General features: G+C 47.3%; 1 protein-coding gene across 1 annotated transcript in view; it reads right to left on the reverse strand.

Moving 5' to 3' along the window:
- Positions 1 to 22,241, reverse strand: part of LOC8052672 — a 208,798-nt gene that overhangs the window by 23,818 nt on the left and 162,739 nt on the right. Inside the window, exon 5 of the mRNA XM_042289203.1 lies at positions 18,339 to 18,431. Within this exon, the coding sequence (XP_042145137.1) occupies positions 18,339 to 18,431 (93 nt within the window). The remainder of the gene's footprint in view (positions 1 to 18,338; positions 18,432 to 22,241) is intronic.

A 22,241-nucleotide genomic window follows, 5' to 3' on the forward strand; every position in this document is an offset into this window, starting at 1 on the left:
CAACTCGCCGAACTTCGTTTTGAGTTCGGAGACCCGGTCTTCCGCCTCAGCGAAGTTGATCTTCTGGAGTAGACGTAGCGCTCCAATTACGTCGCGGCCACACAGACTCGGTCCATTGCAGTCCAAGACGTAGACTGACGCCTTCGCGCTCTGTCCTTCGTGTTCCACTGTCATGTGAAGAACTCCTTAAATTGGTAGGGCTCCCAGGTAGCACGATAGCTTCATCTGGCAACAGGTCATTTTGGGCCAGGACTGATGGTGTTGTTGGTAAACACTCACCGAAATGACTGATACAGGGGAACCGGTGTCGACTTCCATGTTGACAAGAATTCCGTTCCAACTCAGCGGAATGGTCCATGGCTTGTGCATTGGCAGCTCACTGACGCTGCTGATCGCGCGAAGATCCAATTCCTCTGCGGGGACCGATTGTGCTGCAGCGATGACGTTGGCTAGACCATGGCGTGCCGGACCACTTGCCTGAGAGCGCGACTTCCACACCCTTGCGAAATGTCCTATTTTTCCGTACTTAAAGCAGACAGTTTAAATAAAAAGACAAATTTTTGGGTCGTGGTCGCTGTTGCCACATCGTCCGCACTTCTTGTGCTGATGCCCTTGAGACTGGGGTGCTTTGTTTCGCGGGAAGCGTTCCACATGCTTATCCTTCACAGCTCGTTCGTTCACGTTGTTGACTTGGGGATGGTTCGAGCCTTCTCCTCTCAAGTCCGATGCATTTTTGCTAGCGGTCTCCACCGCCAGTGCTATGCGCGTTGCTTTTTCCAAGGTCAGCGCTGACTCTGCCAGCATTCTCTTCTGCACTCCTACATCGCGCACACCACACACCAGTCGATCCCGGATCATAAAGTCAAGGGTGTCGCCGAAGTTGAAGAACTCGGTGAGCTTCCAGAGAGCTGCCAGAAATTCCGAAATGGTTTCCTCCTCTTGCTGGGAGCGGCTATTGAACGTATACTGTTCCATTATTTCGGATGGTCTCGGTGAGAAGTGTTGTTTGAGGGTCCCTAGGAGCTCCTCGAACGTCTTTGTGCTTGGCTTTATGGGAGTCAATAAACTTCGAAGTAACCCATAGGTCTTCGGTCTTACGCAAGACAGAAAGATCCCGGTCTTCTGCTTGTCGTCGATAATCCGATTACCGACGAAGAACTGCTCCGAGCGTTCTGCGTAGTTCGCCCATGGCTCCACCTCCGCGTCGTACGCTGGGGCGGTTCCGATAGTCGCCATCTTTATTTCACTTGAGAGACCTTTCCGAGAAGAAATCACAAACCGTCGGGACTTGCCTTGTCAGATATTGGGCATCTGGATGAGGGCTTCGATATCGTTGTTCCCGTCGCCATTGATGTGACTGCTTTATGGGTGACGGTGGCTGAGTCAAGTTGCGGTTAACAGTGTTTATTAGAGCCAAAGAAAAGCGTCTAGTCAAAACTAGCACAGAGCATCTTTTGCGTGCTGAGGCGGCTGAGGAGCGGCGGTCCGCCGCTGCTTATGTTTCAGCCAGAAGAGAGACGGGAGAGGGAAATTCCGCCGGGCCCCGCTTGCGAAATCGGGGGTATCGGGTTGCTCTCCGTCGGTCGGGGAACATGGCTCGTACCGCTGGCTCGTACGGCGCGTACGTAGCAGAATCTGTCTCCGCTCTTTACGGTCCGGCCCGGTCTGCTCCCACTTCAATATGATCGATGCTTTCAAGCACTCTTATTTAAAAAAAAAAAATAAAAAATAAAAAATCTGCAAATGGAATATACTTACAAAGAAAAATACTTTATCTAGCAGTTTAACAGACTTTGTTCATCGTTTAAGCAACCACCTGTATAATGGTTGATAACTTTTTTCTTGGCCATCTGTAATTGCCATTTTATGCTTGAAGTGTGCAGTTGTAGTTTGCACCTTGTCTTCTTAATATAGATAGATCTGCCCTCTTGCTATATGTATTCCATATCTTTTTTTTTCTGGTCTCTAGGCATTGTTGACTGTTGGACTGTGTTTTCGTCCACTCCTACCATGTCTCCTTAAGAGGGCGCGGTACCTCTATTTATTCGTCCGTTTCAGTCACCAGATGGCGCGCGGCTCGAAACGTGGTTGAACGCGCAACTTCTAGATGGCGCCAGTATCGAGGTGTGAAAAGGCCCGCGTTATCCGCTGCGTGAAATAGATCCCGAAATGTGCCGTGTTCTCCCGGCGGAGGAAGTTTCTCCTTCCCTCGCGCGCGATTGGTAGGTACGCGCGGTGGCCGAGTCCGGCCTCTGCGCTGTGTGATGCAGTGGGTGGCGCTCGTTTCTGTTCGGAGTTAGGAATAAAAATGCCGGTCCCCTTTTTTACGACGCTCGTTTCTATAGCTTGTTTTTCTTTTTTTATCTCAAGTGACCTACAGTACCGCCTGTTCGAAATCGTCCTTTGCGGTGAGCGATTGAGAGTCAGGTTAGCATTTTATTTGGGTCAGCACTACACGTTCAATGGAGACCTCGGGCGGCGATGTAAATATGCATTGCTCCCCAAAGTGTGTCCAAGGTGCGCAATGACAATTGGAAAGAGTATTGAAGGCGCGCGACCGTCGGTTGGTAAAATACGTGCGTTAGATTCACTTATTCAGTCTAATCGTTTTTGCCAACGTCTTTTATCCGTTTCGACAAATGACATGGTCGAGTCTATTGATAACCTTAGCTAGATTGGACGTACGGAGTGTCCGGGCTTTAAATAAATTTGCTTCGTTTATGTGAATGAATAACTGTTTTCTCTTTTCCGTGCTCGGTGCTATGCAAAAATCGCTGACATGTTATGGTAGCTCAGTGTGGCGGCGTTTTGCACGCTGACTCGCTATTGCATTCGCTGTGCACAATATGTGTTCAGATGGAATGTGCTAAATCGTATTTCCGATCGATATGATAGATTTACTTTGCTACAGTGTTAATTATATTTTCCCGATTTAAACTGGTTCGTCCCTGATCTGAGCCTAAGTTCAAATTCGAAGGGCAGACAGACTTAGCGTCGTAACAGCCCTAATGCCGCCCACAAAGAAATTAGTAGCATGAAAGAAAAACAAAAGGATACGAGGTGGCTCAGTGTTATAGAAGTAATGAGTGTGCAAGGGATGCCATCGTACGTGTTTTTTTTTTTGTTTTTTTTTTTTAATTTTCCGCATTGCTGGTAAACGCTCAAGTTACCAGCAAAGACAGCGAGCTGGCGTGAAATTTCCATCGAGCGGAAAACGAGTGTCATTTTTATTTCATCATGCGCTTTCATTTTGATATGGCTCCAAATGGGCGCGAAATAGTAACAGGTAAGGCAACAAAATTTAGATGTTAGGTCTGGAGAACCGCCATACTCAGCCGTGTTGGGGGCATCTCTCGCGAGTCAATACGGCAAAGGTATTGCGCGTCGAACTGTACGTGAGAGTTATCCATTTCAGCGAAACCTTGATTTCGCAAAACTATTGTGGCTCGAGTCGTGGCTTCCAGTACTTGGAAGCCACGAGCGAGAAATAAATGACAGTTGATTTTGAAGGACAATCGCGACGTGGAAACCCATAAAAGAGAGTTCCAATAAGACGAGAGCTTCCCCTTTTCTTCAAGTGCGTGGGTTACGCTCTCAATCCTGCACCTGTGGTAACACTGCAGGCTCCTAAAATCGCTTTGAAAACGTTCCTGATCGGAACAACTTTTTTTTTTGTCGAGGCGCTATTTCATTTTTTTTCTTTTTGTCTACCTTGATACCCCATCAGCGCAAAAACTACCATAAACTAAAAAAAAAAAAAAAATAGTGGGCATACAACGACAACGCACCCACTGGGACCCGAGTCAAGGCAAGAACAACTGACTACTAAAAGGGGAAAAAAATCATGTTCGCATACACAGACAGAACGCCTCCATCGAAAGAAATGAATCATGCGCTTGTTCTGCCAGTCTCGTTGTGCGTCTGTGAAAAGCCACAAAGGAGGAAGACAATCAGCGCCTACACCAATCCCCTTTCCCCCCCCCCCCCCCCCCACCCCACCACCATCCCTAAAAAGAAGAAAAGAAAGGTTTCTTGGGCGCGCGCGCGGTCGCCCAAGCGATGACCTCGGAAGGGTATGCGATTGTAGCACGTTTGTCCCCCGGTTGTGCCCCTGTCTCAAATGCCACGGTCCGTTTCTCCCAAGTGCCCGTCTTATCTTCCCGAGTATCAACTCCGCAGTGATTCTGAATCATTCCGATGCTTTCCAACGTTGCAAAACTGTTAGACGAATATTTGCACAGAAGTATGCACTGTTCGCAGAACTATCTAAGGCGCTAAAATTCAAAAGCGCCGTGTTGGATTCGGGAACTCGTGTATGTTTAGCTCATTGTTGGAACATCCTTATTCGCTCGATGAACTCCACAAAACGTGTAAATATTAGAATGAACTTTCCACAGAACGATAGTTGTTGTCGGGGTTCCAGGCGACCGGACAGGTCGCAATTATTGGCTGATTAAAAATTTTATTTCATAATCACAATCGTATCATCAAGGGCACGCCATTTCCTCATCACTTCTTCTACGAAAAGAGTTGCTGTATTCGTAGCACACACAGACGGAAACGGTTGAGACTGTGCCCAAATAATATCTTCTTTTGGCAGGTACTGCGCAGCGATTACACACAATGCCTCTAACATAAACATGCTGCTCCACATGTCTATTCACAAGGTGCAATACATCGTTCTACCAACTTTGTCGAAATGGGCATGAAAGCTGGGACCGGACATTTCATCGAACGCCGTTTCGTCGAACGCCGTTTCATCGAAGCCGTTTCATCGAATGTCGTTTCATCGAACGCCGTTTCATCGAACACCGTTTCATCGAAGCCGTTTCATCGAACGCCGTTTTATCGAACGCCGTCTTATCGAACGCCAGGGTGGCATTCTCGCTTCCTGAAGCTGGTCGGAGGTGCCCATCCCAGATCCTGGAAGTTTTTTACTTGCATCGCCACAGAACATCAACTGACCGAAGACAAGCTGGAGGCGATGCTGAGTTCCCAAGAGCCTCCTCGCCAGAAGATGGCCATATAGCGGAAAGGAATGAGAAGGTCCGCCTTTTTTATGAGAACCGACGGACCATGGCTGTGGGGGACATTTTGAGAGCAATTCCTCATAATTTGAAACGGTGAATGGCTGTCGCACGAACACATGAAGCCCCGAAAGTTTTGAAATAAAATTTGAAGTGACCTACTTACTTTTGACTTCACTGAGTCTTAGAACTAAAAAAACAATGTTTCTTTGTAGTTTCATAAACAGCACCTCAGCTTTAGCTACTGCAAGCTTCGGGCAGTAAAAAAGTATCGATAGAAAGACATGAGAGGCTAGGAGGCTCACATGGCTAAAGTTGTTGCGCCTGCGCAAAACCTATGTCGCCTTCTGGCCTCCATGAGTTGGAGTGCGCTCTCACCGGGAGTGCGACTTTTTATTTATTTGTTACAATACCCTCAAGGCCAATCGGGTAATACAGAGGGGGTGAACAGATATGCAGAATATGCGAAACAAACATAAAGATCGGGACAAATATCTTCATGGGTTACTTGCATCAAAATAAATTGTAACAGCTACAAGTTTGGACATTAAAAAACCAGACAATGAAATGGGTGAATGACACGAAAATGCACTCGATCCGTGCATAAAAGAGCACCTTTCACACTTTTTATTTAAAAGACATTCGATGAAACGGCCGTCAGCGATTCGATGAAACGGCGTTCGATGAAACGGCGTTCGATGAAACGTCCATTTTTTCGATGAAACGGCGTTCGACGAAACGGCGTTCGATGAAATGTCCGGGAACCCATGAAAGCGCGTAACCGTCACTTTTTTGAAGTTCTACTTAGAGGTGAAGTGTTTACCGTAAAAAGTCGTTAATTATTTATTTTTTTCCGTTCCACTACAAAGCTCGATTCACTTAAATTTTTGTTTTTATATCGTCTCTACAGCGCTTTTACGTCGGTACTTTCGTGTTAGAGGACATCACATAATGTGCAAAAAAAAAACAAAAAAAAAACGGTAGGATCGATGCTGCATAGCCTTTTTTTTTTGTGGACATCAAGAAAAAAAAAAGATAGTAGTTGTCTTCACTTCGCACTGCATGTTTTAGCACGGAAGTTCCTATTTGGTTATGATGTCTTTACTTTCTTAAAAATTTTATACAGTCATTTAAATTACCGAATTACAAAAACATCGAAATTGTATAATTGCTTTTCGTTGGGACGCCATGACGACAGCGACACTCGTGTTCCCTCGTGGTTTTCGCCAGCATTTCTACGATGAATTGCCAGGATCGCGAGATACAACAGCGTGACACTCCGTCTTCTGTGACGTCATTTGTTGCACTTCGGGACCACTTTTGATGTATGGCCAGCATAAGACGCTAAACACACCAGTCGGAGACGCGCTGCAGGTGCCATAGTACAGCTCCTAAAAGCAGTGTTGTACGGAACGGCGTTCCAAGGAACGGCGTTCCTGGAACGCGTTCCTTTTAAGAGGAACGAAGGAACGCCGCCGTTCCATTTTGCATCGCTGGAACTGGAACGGGAACGCGTTACATTTTTACTGGAACGGAGAGAAGGAACGGCGTTCCTTTTTTTTTCGTCCAGTGGGGTTATTTTAATTTGATTTCTAAGAAGGAAATTCTGGAAGTATAAAAACAATATTTTTACGAAGTGCAGGATCTCGTTAACTTTTTGCTTAGTTACCTTCGGGTTCGTCTTGTGTGGTCCCCGCTTGGTAACAGTTGGGTGCAGGAGAGCTAGGGGATATCGATTCTATTTTCAGTGCCCGCGAGACTGCGCTACAAAAAGCAAAACTTTTAGTCGAAGGAAAAGACACAGAAAGAGGGTCGTTTTATACTCAGCTAATTTCTTTGCTTCCACGAATCCTCACACACCCAGAAATCTAAGGCCGACTACTGCTATCACTGAACTTCCACAAAGAGAACAACAGATACATCAAAAGTACAAATAACCAGGCATCGAACATACCCCTGTATCCCGAGCAGTGGACACTTAAAAGTTACACAAAAATTTACCTTTATTAATTCTATGCCTGTCCCCACCTTCAAACTGAACAACGAATCCAGCCTTCATGAAAAGGAGTTGTAGTTTTCAATACTGACCTTCCAAAAGCCCTACCCTCTTCATCACTCGCTCGTCTTGCGGACAACATTGAGGATCAATGGTTGTTAAGTTCGAACAAGGGACTTTGTTATATTGAAACGTGTGAGGTTGTTGCAAAACGCTCGTGCAATGTATAGGGTGACAGTACATTTGGCTCGTCTGAGTCCCCCACCACAAACATAAATATGGGTAAAAGCATAGATTTTTAAAGGTGTATATCAACAAATCAAACCCTGCTTTCGCCTGTTTTCTTCTCTTGGTGCTCTTCCATCACGGCCTTCAAATTCTTATGTTTCCATTTGACGGAATAGATTAAAAAAATAAAAATAAAATATTTTCTAGATATAACTAAGTATGGTAATCAGCAAAATACAAATGTAACGTATATGTAACGATACGTTCCATTTTTTTAACTGTAACGGGAACGAGTTCCTTCTTCACGTATGGAACTTGTAACGGGAACACGTTCCAAAAATCAGGAGGAACGAGGAACGAGCTTCCGTTCCTATTTTTGAGGAACGTGTACAACACTGCCTAAAAGTAGCTGTCACGTGCTTTGCTCCGCGACTGTGATTCCCTCACAGCAGCTCTGACTGAGGGTTGCCAAATTACGGTGAAACGGAGTATAGACAAAACAGACCGGAAACGAGCTGCCAGCATACGATAGTCAAACTCCAACAAAAAGGATTAGTTTCTTCCCAAGCTGGACGACATTTACCGGGCATCTTTAGAGCTGCGAAGCTCAAAATCACGCGTACTCATAAGATTTTTTTTTCTCGCGTGTTTGTGATTTTTATGATGTCCTGCAAGCAAGAAAAAAATATATATGGTGAAGTCACTCCGAGGGGGTACCGATAACTGCGAGCCACGAACATGAAGGATTCGCTAACATCCGTCAGGAGTGTGAACGGTAAATCGTCACGCAAACATATTCTCACAAGCTGCAGATATTTATTTGGCTTAGCAAGTAGAATACTAGTATACTAACGACATTTGATTATTGTACACAAGATACCATTTCTCGGTTCTTCAAAACCATTTCCCTAGTCTGAACGGTCGCGCTACGGGCCGCGGCTAGCCGTGCCCTCGATAGACTACGGAGCTGCGTTGTGTCGTCTGCTACTGTACCGCCAACAGGAGAGCGATAGCTCTGTGTGCTCCACAGATGCGTGTTGCGGTATAACTCTGTACGTCTGTCCTAGAGGAAGACAAAAAGATAGGCTCCGTGACCCCCTCCTAAGCTAACAAAAACAAACAGAAGTATACTCGTTTGGACTGAAAGGTTTACAAAATAGTGACCAGGCATTGGAAAAGCATATGTCACAGAGCTTGGTTTATGAAATGGCATCATTGTTTCGAGCAAGAAATCACCTGCTCACCACTGGGACGATGAAATCGTCACTATTTATTGCGTCAGGTATATTTGCGCTCATGAAGAAAAATCTGAACGCATCCTTCTCCCAAAGTCCTGTGTCGAATAATAAACACTTTTTTAAACATCTATGCACAAATAACTCATTTTTTTCTACACTTGTATATACACGTTAATTAAACGACGTCAAACCGCATTTTTGATTAGATCTTGATGTCTACACCAACTACATTCATATTTTTTGGGGCTTTATTGAACGATAACTTCAACTATAGTTAATAGAACACGATGGCTCGATCTCAACAAAAACCTCAACGTGCGAAGCTTCCACAGACGGTCGCTTGCGAGTATTCTCAATGGGAGACTTCAGAAGCTTTCGCTTGCCATAGGGAGCTTGCTTTCAACTACAGCACTGCACGGGCCCGGAAAGCGCGGAGCGCGCTGCTGTGGGGAGAGGTTGACTTACAAGATGACGTGTTACGTGGTCACGTAAGATGGCGTCATTTCGTGCAGCGTGATCACGTAAGATCACGTCATTTCGTGTAACGAGATCATGTAAGATGACGTGTTTGTGTCACGTGATCACGTAAGATGACGTCAGTTCGTATGAACTGACGTCACCTTACGACAACGCCAACAACATTAGTGCCGTCCGGAACCATTGACCTTAGAAACGCGCCTCTTCGCTTGAAGAGCTGATATGCGTTGATTGTTATTTGTTTCTTTTGCCTACTACAGACCATTCAAAAACTCGCCTTCTGGGTGCCACCAACTTCGTCTACTGGGCTGTAAAGCGCGTTCGAGCGTGCGCAATACCTCTCTAGGCCGAAAGATTGTACACTGAGTATGCGTTCACAGCTCAATGACAAAAGCATTTTTCGTCAGGATAGATGCTCCCACGAGAAGAGCGTAATGGATATGTGAATAGAATTGGAAATTTGAAATGTTCTTGTCCAATCGCATTTTTCTTTGGTTATCAACGCTTTTTAGCGTCATCACAAGACGTTCAACCCATAATACACTGGTGATTCAAAAATAAGCACCGAAAAACATGCACCGATTTTCGCTCAAAAATAAACACCGGAAAAAACATACCGTAATCATTACCCATGTCACCTTTTTGGATGATGATATGTGAATTTCCAGAAGAACAGCGAGTTATCACCCTCCCCTAGGAATACCCTGACTACAGAGCAGGCGACCCGTTTTTCCCCGCGTTAGATTGCGGTGACCACGAACCGTGCGGAGGTCACAGGACGTCCGTGAAAAATAAAAAGGAGGCAAGCAACGATCTACTCTGTGCACGCTTCATCCCCGATTTCCACGACCCCAAGGCCGAAGGACGTTTATGTGAAGGATAACGATAAAATAAAACTTTGCGTAAAAAAAAAGCCCGTTTTTAAAAGAAAAAAAGAAGTAAACAAGCACAACGCGTTGACGGACCGCGAGGTTGTGGAACACCTCGCGGTCCGCTTGCCACAGGACGGTTGTCTTCGACCCATAGCTCCAAGGTGAATTTGCCACTTGCGAAAACACGGAGACCTACCCAGCGAGAACCAGGAAGGCAAGACACGCACACTGACGCCTCGGCGTGCAGAATGAAACAGGATACGGGCGCGGAATACGGCCGCGGAAGAACACCTCGCACAGTGCCGATCCGGCCGATCTCCGAACGGACGATTTCGCATTTCGTGGACAGCGAGCGCCACCGCACGGGAGAGAGAGGTACCTTAAAAACGACGAAAACAAGCACCGACACCTTGGTTCTTTATATTTGCTGTAGTTACGGAACAAATCGACTTACATGAATAATTTGAATATTATTCGATTCCGTAATAAATTTAGAAGACACTAAGCGCAATACCTCTTATGTTTGAATTTATATAATTTTGTAAATTCGCTCCGAACGCAAGAGTGCCGAATTAGCCAATTTTGACAATTTTCATGATTTTTTAAAGAATATAATTAAATTTATGATGAAACATTTGTTGCGCTTAGTGTCTCGATAATGACTCAATGTCTTTAAAGCCGAAATTTTCAAGAAGATCCGCGCAGCCTTTATTATGTGAGAATTTTTTTAATTTGGTGAAAAACCTCATGTATTCTGTATGGGGCTGAGGTGCGCCCCCTCTTAATGGAGAACGTAGTATGTATAACTAAATAAATAAATAATCTATATACTCGGCCCAGGGCTTCATACTTGGTTCCAAGTCAAATATACAATAAAGAAAAGATCGAGTTGTACACGTTAGATTTAGAGCTAACGTACCCATTCTTAAAGAGGGAACTACATAGGTGATGGACTTTATTTTTCTAAGAATAGGGTCCAATCAAATATTTTTTTTCCTCTTTTCAATCAAACTAAGCAAAATATTGTGTTTATATTTATCGTAGTAATTGACTCCACTCATATTGCTTTATAAATTTAAAAAAACACTGCTCGATGAAGAATAACTTATGGTTCATCATCAGCAAAATTAACGAAACACTTTTTGTAATTTGAGCTCTCATTCCTTTTATGTAATGCTGCTCATATCAAAGTGTCAAAGAGCTTGGGGTCACAGATTTTTTTTTTTCACTGACATTTTGTGAAATAGTGAAAGCTTACTCTAAGCTATATGCGAGTTCATTATGGGAATGGAGGTCAAGTGTCCGCTCATGCAAACCAGAGCAGTGTATAGCAGTGTTGCGGAGTTGCCACTCCGGAGTTGGAATGATTCCCGGAATCATTACGCATTTTCACGACCCCAGAATGGAATGGGAATGGAATGGCGGCAACGTTGAGGGGAATGGAATGGAAATGGAATTAGGTGCCTTTTGCCCGGAATGGAATGGAAATGGAATGGGCACGGTTCTTTTTTTTTTTTTTAAAGTGTTTACGGTCAGCTAGGCCGAGTGAGTCAGCGGGTCAGTTACTCAGAAATAAAACGAGCGGGAAATTGCTAGCCCGCGTGGAGCCCTAACAAACTTCTACGCAAAAAAAAAATGCAATACAAAAAACAAGCGTCAAAGCAAAGGGGGAAAGGGGGGTAACGTGGCGCCTTTCACGGACGCGCAGGCGTCGGCCTTCGATGGCGGTACACGAGAAACCATGCACCAAGCAAGAGAAAAGGGAGCGGTAAAGAAAGAAACCGCCATGCACAACTCCTCATCGTCCTTCTTGTCATGCTTTTTTTGTTCGTGCAACGGTTTGTAGAATGCACGCGCGCGCACAGACTGAGATCTGGGAGCGGAAGAGACTCATAACTCGCAGAGCTCCGATAACTCGTTGACTCGGGCGCCGCCGAAAGATGATCAGGTACTGTTTTCTTAAAGTTCGAGGCGTGTTGTTTAGCAGGCAGCCAACCCTGCTGCCTTCCACGTTCATTCGTGCGCACATCTTTGAAGTGCGAAATGGGGGTTTGCTTCCGCATTAAAACCAAAACGAGATGCACTTCCCTCTTCTCCAATTGCGCTTTGCTCCGAGGCTTGTTTTTTTTTATACTGCATTTGTAGTGTAAGTCCGCCTATTACTTGGTGTTTGTTCCGATGCTTGTTTTCTGTGTTTAAAAAGTGCATCGTCCTGATGCAACCCGAAAACAAAACAAAACAAAGAACGGTAAACTAAAGAGTCATTTGGAACACTAAGGTCCACAGTCCTATCGAGCGTAGTACGGCTTCAGTCGCACAACTTGGACGACTTCCGGTCGTGGAGGGCGGCGTGACGAAGTCCGTGTTCCGTCGGGCCTCACCTCGTAGTTCAGATCCCCGAGTCGACGAAGCACTTTGTAGGGTCCAAAGTAACGTTTCAGGAGTTTCTCGCTGAGACCGCGGCGGCGAATCGGTGTCCACCCACACCCCGTCTCCGGGCTGGAAGTGGACGTCCCGACGACGAAGGCTGTAGCGGCCAGTGTCGACGCGTTGTTGAGCCTTAATACGGAGTCTGGCGAGCTGACGGACTTCTTCTGCCCTTTAGGCAACCACCTGGGCGTCGTCGCTTACGTCGACAGCCGGTTCGTGGGGCAACATAGCGTCCAGCATTGTCGTTACCTTGCGCCCACGCAACAGCTGAAAGGGTGTCACTCCGGTGGTCTCTTGTATGGCCGTCTTGTAGGCAAATGTGACGTACGGCAACACCTCGCCCCGTGTCTTGTGCTCCACGTCGACGAACACAGAGATCATGTCGGCGATGGTTTTGTTGAGTCTCTCCGTCAGCCCGTTGGTCTGTGGGTGGTACGCCGTTGCATCGGCGTGTGCGCCGATGGCTGGCATGGCTCAGACGAAGGATTTCTTGAGTCAGCTGGCCCATGAATGATGATCCACGGTCTGAGATCAGAACTTCGGGAGCGCCGGGCCGGAGAATGATGGACTCGATAAAAAAAACTTGGCGACTTGCACAGCAGTCCCTGCAGGAAGGGCTTTCGTTTCGGCGTACCGTGTGAGATAATCGGTGGCGACGATAATCCATCCGTTTCCTTGCGTCGATGGTGCGAAAGGACCAAGTAGATCCATTCCGATTTGCTGGAACGGTGCGGTCGGGGGAGCAATCGGCTGCAGGAGACCTGCCGGCTTCGTCGGCGGTTTCTTGCGTCGCTGGCACTCGTGGCACGACCGTGTGTAGAAGTGAACAATCTTTGGCAGCTTAGGCCAGTAATACTTTTCACGAATTCGGGCCAGCGTACGGCTGTAACCAAGGTGTCCGGGCGTCGGGTCGTCGTGGCAGGCTTGAAAGATCTCCGCTCTAAGGTCGGTAGGGATTACCAGCAACCATGGAGTGCTGTTGTCTCCGAAGTTCTCCTTCTAGAGTACACCTTGTCGGAGGACGAAAGTCGGCAAAGCTCTTGAGAAGACACGGGGGACACGGGAATCGAGCTGCTCGATTAGCGCACGCAACTCAGGATCGTCTCTTTGACGTCGTGCCATGTCGTTGTAGTTCAGGCAGTCGGCGTCGCTGTGCTTGGGGCCTGACTTGTAGACCACACTCATGTTGAACTCTTGTAGTCGTAGACTCCATCGAGCAAGGCGTCCCGACGGGTCCTTGAGGTTCGCAAGCCAGCAGAGCGAGTGGTGGTCCGTGACTACGCGGAACGGGCTCCCGTAGAAGTAGGAACGAAACTTCGTGATTGCCCAGAAGACCGCAAGGCATTCTTTCTCAGTCGTGGAGTAATTTTTCTCTGCCTTGGACAGTGTCCGACTTGCGTAGGGATTAGAACCAGTACCGCACCAAGTCCAGCGTTACTTGCGCCCGTGTGAATTTCGGTTTCCGCATCTTGATCGAAATGTCCTAGAACAGGAGTCTGCAGTCGTCGTTTCAGCTCGTCGAATGCCTGCTGCAGCTCCTCGGCCCATTCGAACTTCTCGGCGTCCTTTGTGAGGTTTGTGAGCGGTGCGGAAATCCTTGCGAAATCCCGGATGAAGCGCCGATAGTACGCACATAGTCCAAGGTATCTTCGCACGGCCTTCTTGTCTGTCGGCATCGGAAAGGCAGCGACGGCGCGAGTCTTCTCTGGGTCGGGCCGAACGCCTTCGTTACTAACCACGTGATCTAGGAACTTCAGTTCGTCATAGGCGAACCGACACTTTGACGGCTTCAGGGTGAGTCCGGCGGTCCGTATGGCTTGGAGAACTGCTCGGAGTCGTCGCAAGTGCTCATCGAAGTCGCTGGAAAACACCACGACGTCGTAGAGGTAGACAAGACAGCTCTGCCACTTCAGTCCTGCCAGTACGGTGTCCATGACACGCTGGAAAGTTGCTGGCGCCGTGCACAGTCCGAAGGGCATCACCTTGAACTCGTACAGCCCATCCGGCATGACAAAAGCTGTCTTCTCTCGGTCCCGTTCGTCGACTTTGATCTGCCAGTAGCCGCTCTTCAGGTCCATCGATGAGAAGTATCGAGAGTGGCGCAGCCGGTCTAATGTGTCGTCGATGCGGGTGAGTGGATAGACGTCTTTCTTCGTCACCGCGTTCAGCTGCCGGTAGTCCACGCAGAACCTAAGCGTTCCGTACTTCTTCTCAACCAGTACGACTGGGAGGCCCACGGACTGCTTGAAGGTTTGATGATGTCGTCGTTCTGCATCTCTTGAACTTGCCCCTGGATCACCTCCCTTTCTTTAACGGAGACTCTGTAAGGTGATCGATGCACAGGGCGCGCGTCGTCCTCGGTAACGATGCGGTGCTTCGCAACGGTGGTCTGGCGCACCTTCGACGACGTAGCAAAGCAATCCCGGTATTTGGCGAGAAGGTTAAGCAGCTGCCGTCGTTTCGGGCTCGGAAGCTTAGGGTCAATGTCGAGCTGCGCCGGCGACGTACTGTTTTGCTGAGGTGGCGAGGATTCGTCAGTAATGGCGGCGATAGCGGCGGAGTTTCGAAGTTCCTCGAGCTGGCCCACGGCTGCACCTTTCGTGAGGTGTTGCGCTTCATTTCGGAAGTTCGTAACGAGTACCACAGTGCGGCCATCCTGAAGTTCAGCAACTCCTCTTGCGACGCCTATTCCTCTTCCAAGAAGCAACTGGAGGCTTCCTTCGAGCAGAACTTCACCGGAGGAAGCTTCGGTGGTCCCGACGGGTACGAAAACACTCGACCGCGGCAGTAAGTTCACGTGGCTGGCGAGGACTCGGATCGCAGATGACGTCGCTTTGAGTTCCTCCGGTGGTAAAATAGGTTTTCGTAGCGTCAACCGGTTTGCTCCGAGGTCGATGACGGCGCCATACTCGCAGAGGAAGTCCATTCCGAGGATAACGTCCCTCGAACAGTCTTGCAGGACGACAAACTTCACAGGGCCCGTCTCACCGTGGATCTCAACGCGAGCAGTGCATCGCCCGACTGGTGTGATGAGGTGCCCACCGGCGGTTCGTATTTGAGGGCCTTCCCACGGCGTTGTTACTTTTCGCAGGCGACGAGAGAGCCTCCCACTCAAGACTGAGTAGTGTGCTCCGGTGTCCAGGAGTGCCGATGCGTCGTGGCCGTCGATAGTAATGTTTAGGTTGTTGGACACCGATGCAGGGACGTCGTTGTGATGCGTAGCGTCGAGAGAGTTGGAGCGCTCCGGCGTTCTTGGAGGCTCTTTACTTCGGTCGTCTTCGGCAACGCCACCTCCAGGCGTTGCCGCACTTAGTTTTCCCGGCGGCGCAAAGGAGACAGGCTCACTCGGCGGGGTCGTGGCGCTGGAGACGCTGAACGTCTGGGCGACGGTGAGCGGGACTCACGGCGGAGCGGTGTTGAGGATGGCAAACGGCGGAGGTACTCTTCGATCTCACGAGGGCGTTCGTCGTACCTTGGGTGCGGGTCGTTCGGGTGGAACCCGCGCAGCCCCAGTTGTCGGTACGGGTATCGACGGTAAATGTGGCAGGGCTTCACCGCAATGATAACACAACGGGCGTCGGTCGGCCGTCCTCCACACGTCGGTCCTTCGTGGCGCAGCTTGTTCTGGGCGGACGTACGCCCGATCTTCCTGGCGTCGGGAATACTGTGGCGCTAGGGGTTCACGTCGAGGTGGCGCCGTATTCGGGTGGGCAGAGGGTGGTAGTCGTCGGGTAGCTGCGGCGTAGCTCAGCTTCGGTGGTTCAGGAGCGGCGCTGGTGAGAACTTCTGGCTGCAGCACCTGCTGAAGTTCTTCCCGGACAATCTCGGCAACTGAGGGCGTAGCCTGGCTTGTGGCAGCAGGTAGCAGCTTCCTGATTTCCTCCCGCACGACGTCCCGGATAATCTCGCGGAGGTCCGGGCTGTTGCAGCTGGAAGTCGAGAGGGCCGCGACGCCGGGAAGTCGCTGGTAATGGGAGGCCCGTGCTTGAAGGGCACGTTCAATGTTTGTTGCCTCCGTGATGAATTTTTCGACTGTGGTAAGCGGGGCTCGCACAAGGCCGCCGAAGATGTTTTCTTTGACGCCTCGCATCAGGATTCTGAGCTTCTTCGCTTCGGAGGTTTGAGGATCGGCGCGGTTGCTGAGTCGCAGGACATCCTCCACGAAGCTGACGATGCTCTCGTTAGGGCCTTGGATCCTCGCTTGAAGAAGCTCTTCCGCGCGTTCTCTTCGCTGTTGGTTCGTGAACGTTCTTCGCAACTCAGCTTTGAGTTGCTCCCAGGAGGTGATTGATGCTTCGTGGTTCTCGAACCAGTTCCGAGCGGTTGCTTCCAAGGCGAAGTAAGCATTCTGTAGACACTGTTCTGGTGTCCACCCGTTATGACGGGCCACTCGTTCGTACTGTTGGACCCAGTCGTCGATGTCTTCGTGGCTTTCGCCGTGGAAGGGAGCCAGTGTCCGAGAAGCGACGGGTAGGTAGACGACGGCAGGAGCGGCGGGGTTCTGCGACTGGTTGGTCATCGTCGTCATCTTCGGCTTGGGCGTGTCCAGCAGTAAACCGTAGTCAGGATCCTCTCCCTTGGTGCGGCGGCTGGTCCGAGTTTCAGGTTCCGCGGTGAGTGGTCTTCTCACCGAGCTGGGAACCGGACTTACACTGCAGGCCCTTAAAGGGGAACGCTGCACGGGCATGCGGTAACCCGCACCTCCACCAAAATGTCACGGGTGGTGACCAAAAAAATAATAAATAAACAGGAAGAAATAAACGTTTAATGTGGCGAACTTGTGCCAAAAATAAACGGGTACAAAAGATAATAACAGAGCGTCGCGGGCGTCGAAGTCGGCGTAGCAGCAGAGTTGAACGCTGGGGCGAAACTCACTGCAGATCGCCACGCGAAGCCCCTTATGTACACGTGTGGGCTTCTGAAATAATCGGCGTAGAAGGTTCGGCGTGTAGAACATTCTGGCCGATGTCTTAAACAAGCATCGACATATTAAAGGGCTTTCTCGATGTTTGCAGTACAATGTAAATAAACACTTTCTGCCACCAGCGGTCCGCTTAGTACACTCAATGCTTTTTTGAGGAATTTAGCTTTTTTTTGCCATTGTCTCCGCATTTGATAATGTCAGCTTTATGCTGCTTATGCCGGCAACAAAATGTAGCTGTCAAGTGCCCTTTTTTTACGTTTAGAATTTAAAGGAATGGAATGGAACGATTCAGCCATCCCAGGAGTGGGAATGGGCCCAGTGTCTCGATTCCTAGGAATTGAAAGGAATTGAATTATCGAAAACTCTAATTCCCCGGAATGGAATTGGAATGGAATGGGAGTGCCCATTCCGCAACACTGGTGAATAGTAGTCATAGTTGTAGTGGGTAGTGGTAATAACCGAAATATAGTTATGTCATAGTTAATGACGTGCACGGTACGTGTACATCCTGGTATATGGCGTACACTGTGAACGTGAACAAGCAATCGCCATTGTTCCTTCTCAGTCACTTATAATCGAACAGTTGTCACAAAACCTACTAAGCTAGTAGAAAGTGCTCATTTAAGACAATAACCTAAACGGTATAATTGATGCGGTCAATGCCCTTTGAGGTAGAATGCAAAAAAGCGAAAATGTGGTGTTCGAGCTAACAGTGTCGCGAGTGTAGGTGCGTTGAGAAATAAGGAGAAATAAGAAGTACACAAGAGTGAATACAAGGAAATGACAGCACGACGCACCCTTGTTTGCACTAGGTGCGTGCTTACCCATGTCGATGAAGCTGATATCGCAGTGTCAAGATCGTACACGCGCAAAAACAATATTTAGGCTTCCGTTCTTGTCCTCATTTTAGCAACGAACGCATTTCTGCGCAAAAAGAAATACGGTTTACTCATCATTAGAACACTCAACGTGTGCTTTTAAAACAACGTTATTGAGACAGGTGGAATACAAAGAATAAAAGGCGTAGACGCAGAACACTTCCCCATCTCCGAAGAAGTGCGCCAGAGAAAGGGCAGAACAGAGCACTCGCGACAATGGTAACATTGTTTCCCTTTGACATCCTGTGTCCCGTTGTTGATTACGTACCTGTCTCTTCCTTTGTGCTGGTCCCCTGCATCTTTCCGTTGACACTGACAAAGCGGGATTTCTCGGTCTTGAGCACCTTCATCTCCTTGGCGCCTGTTCGGGAGATAAAAGGCGGGAAGGATGGCATGTTCCATTCAACGTCTCAGCTGTCGTCGTTCAATGGCACACCGATCAATGCACCGCGAGAAAGCACTCTGTTTTTTCAATAATTATTTTCTTTTTATAGCGAATGTTACGGGTTGTTTTTCATGCGGTACCTGCAAACGCGCGCTCCAGACGTGCTGCATCAACAAAGATGATTTTTAGTTGTTGTTTTGTTGCAGCACCGACTTCATATGTGCGCTGGATAAGAGCAAACCTCGCTTTACAAAGTTGTTGTATTCAGTTGGACGCCGACCTGTGGGGCACTTGACTTCATTGCGCTCACTGCATGCCGGTCAAAATTCTGAGACACAGTGACAAACATGTCGTCGGTGACTGATGTTGACACGGTCGATGAAAGTTAATCACGCATCTGGGTTTGTTATCCCTGGGTGCCGCCATGTAGTCGCATGACGCGATGATAAACCGGGACGTCCTAAAAAAACAAGATATAGTCAGCCGTGCGGCAACGCCACAGACGCGGCTTCAGAACAGTAGAAACGCGCATGTTAACTTGTTTGTTTCTTTCGTGAATATTTGTGCTTTTTGGGTATTTCCGACATCAAACATGAAACATTTCTGCCTGATTGTCGTCTATGCTCAAGTCTAAGCTATTACTGGTGCGTACAGTTTTATAGCGTTGCCCAAGTGATGCAAATTTTTACATTTCCATAATATGTGTTAGATGAATTGCCTAATGACAACAATATTACAAGCTTGATCTGTCTATAGTTTGTGGAAATCACATATCGCTGTCACATGCAGTATTGGGACTATAGATACTTCGTCCACCCTTAAGCTGAGACTGTATGCTACAAGCTCGAGAGCACTTGGTACAAAACTTCGAAACATACTTCCGCAAAACGGGCGCCCGCGCTAAAAAGACACCTCTCAAAGAAAGGAGAGCAGGCTAGCTCGCGCTTGAAGCCTTTGCTGTAGTCTCAACTTAGTATAGATTAAGTTGTCGCTAAATATTAACTATCTATTCTGAAAAACATACATCTCTTTGTCATGTATGTTTTTCAGAATAGATAGTTGATTGTCAGCGCCTCGTCCTGTGTGTTCCCTTCTCTTTTTCCGTGTGTTTTTCGCGCTGTTTTTTAATATGGATTATTACCAACTAGCCCAACTTTCCATTCGCGTGCTCAGTGGCGAATCTATACCATTTATCCACGATGGCGGCGTAGAGAAGGCAGGAAATCCCAATGTCGGTGTGCGCATTTTTTAACGTAACTTGCCAAATAATATTCCGCTTATCATGGACCCTAGCGTTTACGGCTTCCCTCGTGACTAACTTCTGACCCTCACTTCTGAGGTAAAATCATATATGACTCTCCCTGTAATTATATATTTGCAGACATCTGCAGAAAAATCGTTTATACCTTTCATAATGCTTCTAGAGGTGAACACTTTTGCCTGTTGCATGTTTCTACACGTTGCACCAAAGCTGGTGGAACAAAACATATGAAACTATACTCTTGAAATAATATATTTCCTATTGGAAACGAACATTATGGACCTGCGCCCCAGCCAATGTGTGGACAATTAGGATTTACCGCTACTGCTTTGTTGTAGGCTTTATTTTCGGCTGGTTGACCCCTTATTGTTAAATATCAAAGTAACATTCAAAAATATTACACTGCACGTTTTTTTTTTCCTAAGACATTGCGGAATTCAGTTTTAGTATAATTTTATATTTTCCGCGCATTCGAAATGTCACAAACCCAACCTGAGCACGTTTATCTTAAAAAAAAAAAAAACAGGTAAAGAAAGGATTTTTTCCTCTCCATACTCTCCATACCACCCGTAAGGGAAAGAACTACTCGTGAATATTTTTACAGCTTGTTCATTCAAAAGGTCCCCGCGAAGCGAAGTAAAACCTATATACGCCGAGACGTTTGTGTTTATCCGTAGGAAAACATTTTGTCGGGCAAATACACACGCTGAGTGAGCATAAAGATCTATTTCCACTAAACCACAGCAAACATTGAGCTTGATGCCATGTCCCGGATCCTATTTGTGCTTTACAAATTATTAAGCGCGGCTTCTTTTACCGACAACACGTTGCACAAGTTGAGCAAATAAGGAAAAAAAATGCGGAAGCGCCAGTATGATTGGCCTCGGCAACGGAGCAAACGATATGCCGTCTTTCATGTATGGATGCTTAATTTGAACTGGAAGAGCGACATCGCGTCGGCTCTTCGTTTCAAAAGCGGGCTCGATACCCGTAGATTGGTCGCCATGAAGCGTTTTCTGTCACAAGCCCCTACTCTTTTGATTATTCCAGTAACGAGCGCATGAAAAGACGGAATCGAACGGGCCCTTTGAAACTGAGACTGGAGATGTTTCAACTTTAGCTTCGGTTCGCAATGTTTACTAAAGGCCGAAGAGCTCTCTTAACATTCTGCGCTAATGATGACCTTGCCCCAAAGTGTAGGAGACTGGAACTTCAGTGCTGAGGGGTACCAGAGTCGTCTCATGCTGCCGCACATATAAACTATTTGCGGCTTCTGCAGTGGAACACACTCGCATTACGTGAATTCACTCCTTTGTTGTAGTTTGTTCTAGCGGTCGACTTTCCAAATTACGAAAGTACAAAACGAGTCATTATATATCGGCACGGTGAAGCTGGTAATATTGGAATCGAACTGGAGAAAAATGATGCATCGTTGTGTTTTGAGTCAGATATGTCTTACTCAACCTGTTGCAGGCCCCTTTTTCATAGGAAATCTTAAAAGTTGTGTCTGGAAAGAACAGGCTTTGATGAGCTATCAAAATTGCTCCCCCGTGGGAGCACATTCCAAATATAATATTGCCTCAACTCCGCCAAGCTTTGGGGGTTCGAATTTGTCATTTTTTACGAGCACATTATCTGCCTGCCCAATCTATAATACTTCTAATGTAGAAAAAAGGCATAAGCCACAAGTCCAGATAATGTTTTCTCTTCTTTACATCTTATCAACCACTAAAGCGAACGAGGCGGAAAGGGAAATTTTCCCGCCTATCGCAGATCGCAGGGGGGTCCGAGCACATTTTTCTGCTGTTTCGTAAACCTGTGTGTTGGTTGGATGAATACACTCGCAAGTGAGATACGTTTTTTTCAACGTTCAGGTTCATTTTACGCACACAGGTCTATATTTATAAATAAAAACTTCCGTGCCCTACATTTTGCGTTTGGGTACTTGCCGATCTTTAAGGACACTTTTCGCGATTCACGCTCTGAACAAAATTCGTTTTTATATTTTGTTATATTCTCTAGAATGTAATTGTTGTTGTTGTTGTTTTATATAACGTCTCAGCGAATATAAATACATCCAATTCGTACTATCTCAAATGATAATAACTGGCGAGGGTAGCTGCTCCAGAGTAATTGCTCCCGCAATACTGCCACCTACAAGCGCCCTGTTTGCTCAACAAACAATATCCGCATCCTGTCAATTATAATAACTCACAGAACATTTCTAAAGTTAATACTAAGACATATGTTTGACAAATCAGGCGGTGGATTAGGCGCCTATTTGTCCCGTGAATTTGAAATTACATACATTCAGATCACACGTATGGTAGTGAGTTTGGCTTTAACAAAGTTCATACTCAAGGGCGTACGACCCTTTAAAAAAAATGCAAATCTACTAACTGTGCTAGGAGCTATGGCCATCGCGAGGCGGGAACCGGAAAAAACGACGTTGAAGAAGAGGGACGGGTGCTCGAAATATATGATTGAATGGCTGATTCTCGACGGACGCTGGCTTGGGTACAAGC

Source organism: Ixodes scapularis, unplaced genomic scaffold (assembly GCF_016920785.2).
Source record: "Ixodes scapularis isolate PalLabHiFi unplaced genomic scaffold, ASM1692078v2 PGA_scaffold0__279_contigs__length_252992795, whole genome shotgun sequence".
NCBI lineage: Eukaryota > Metazoa > Arthropoda > Arachnida > Ixodida > Ixodidae > Ixodes > Ixodes scapularis.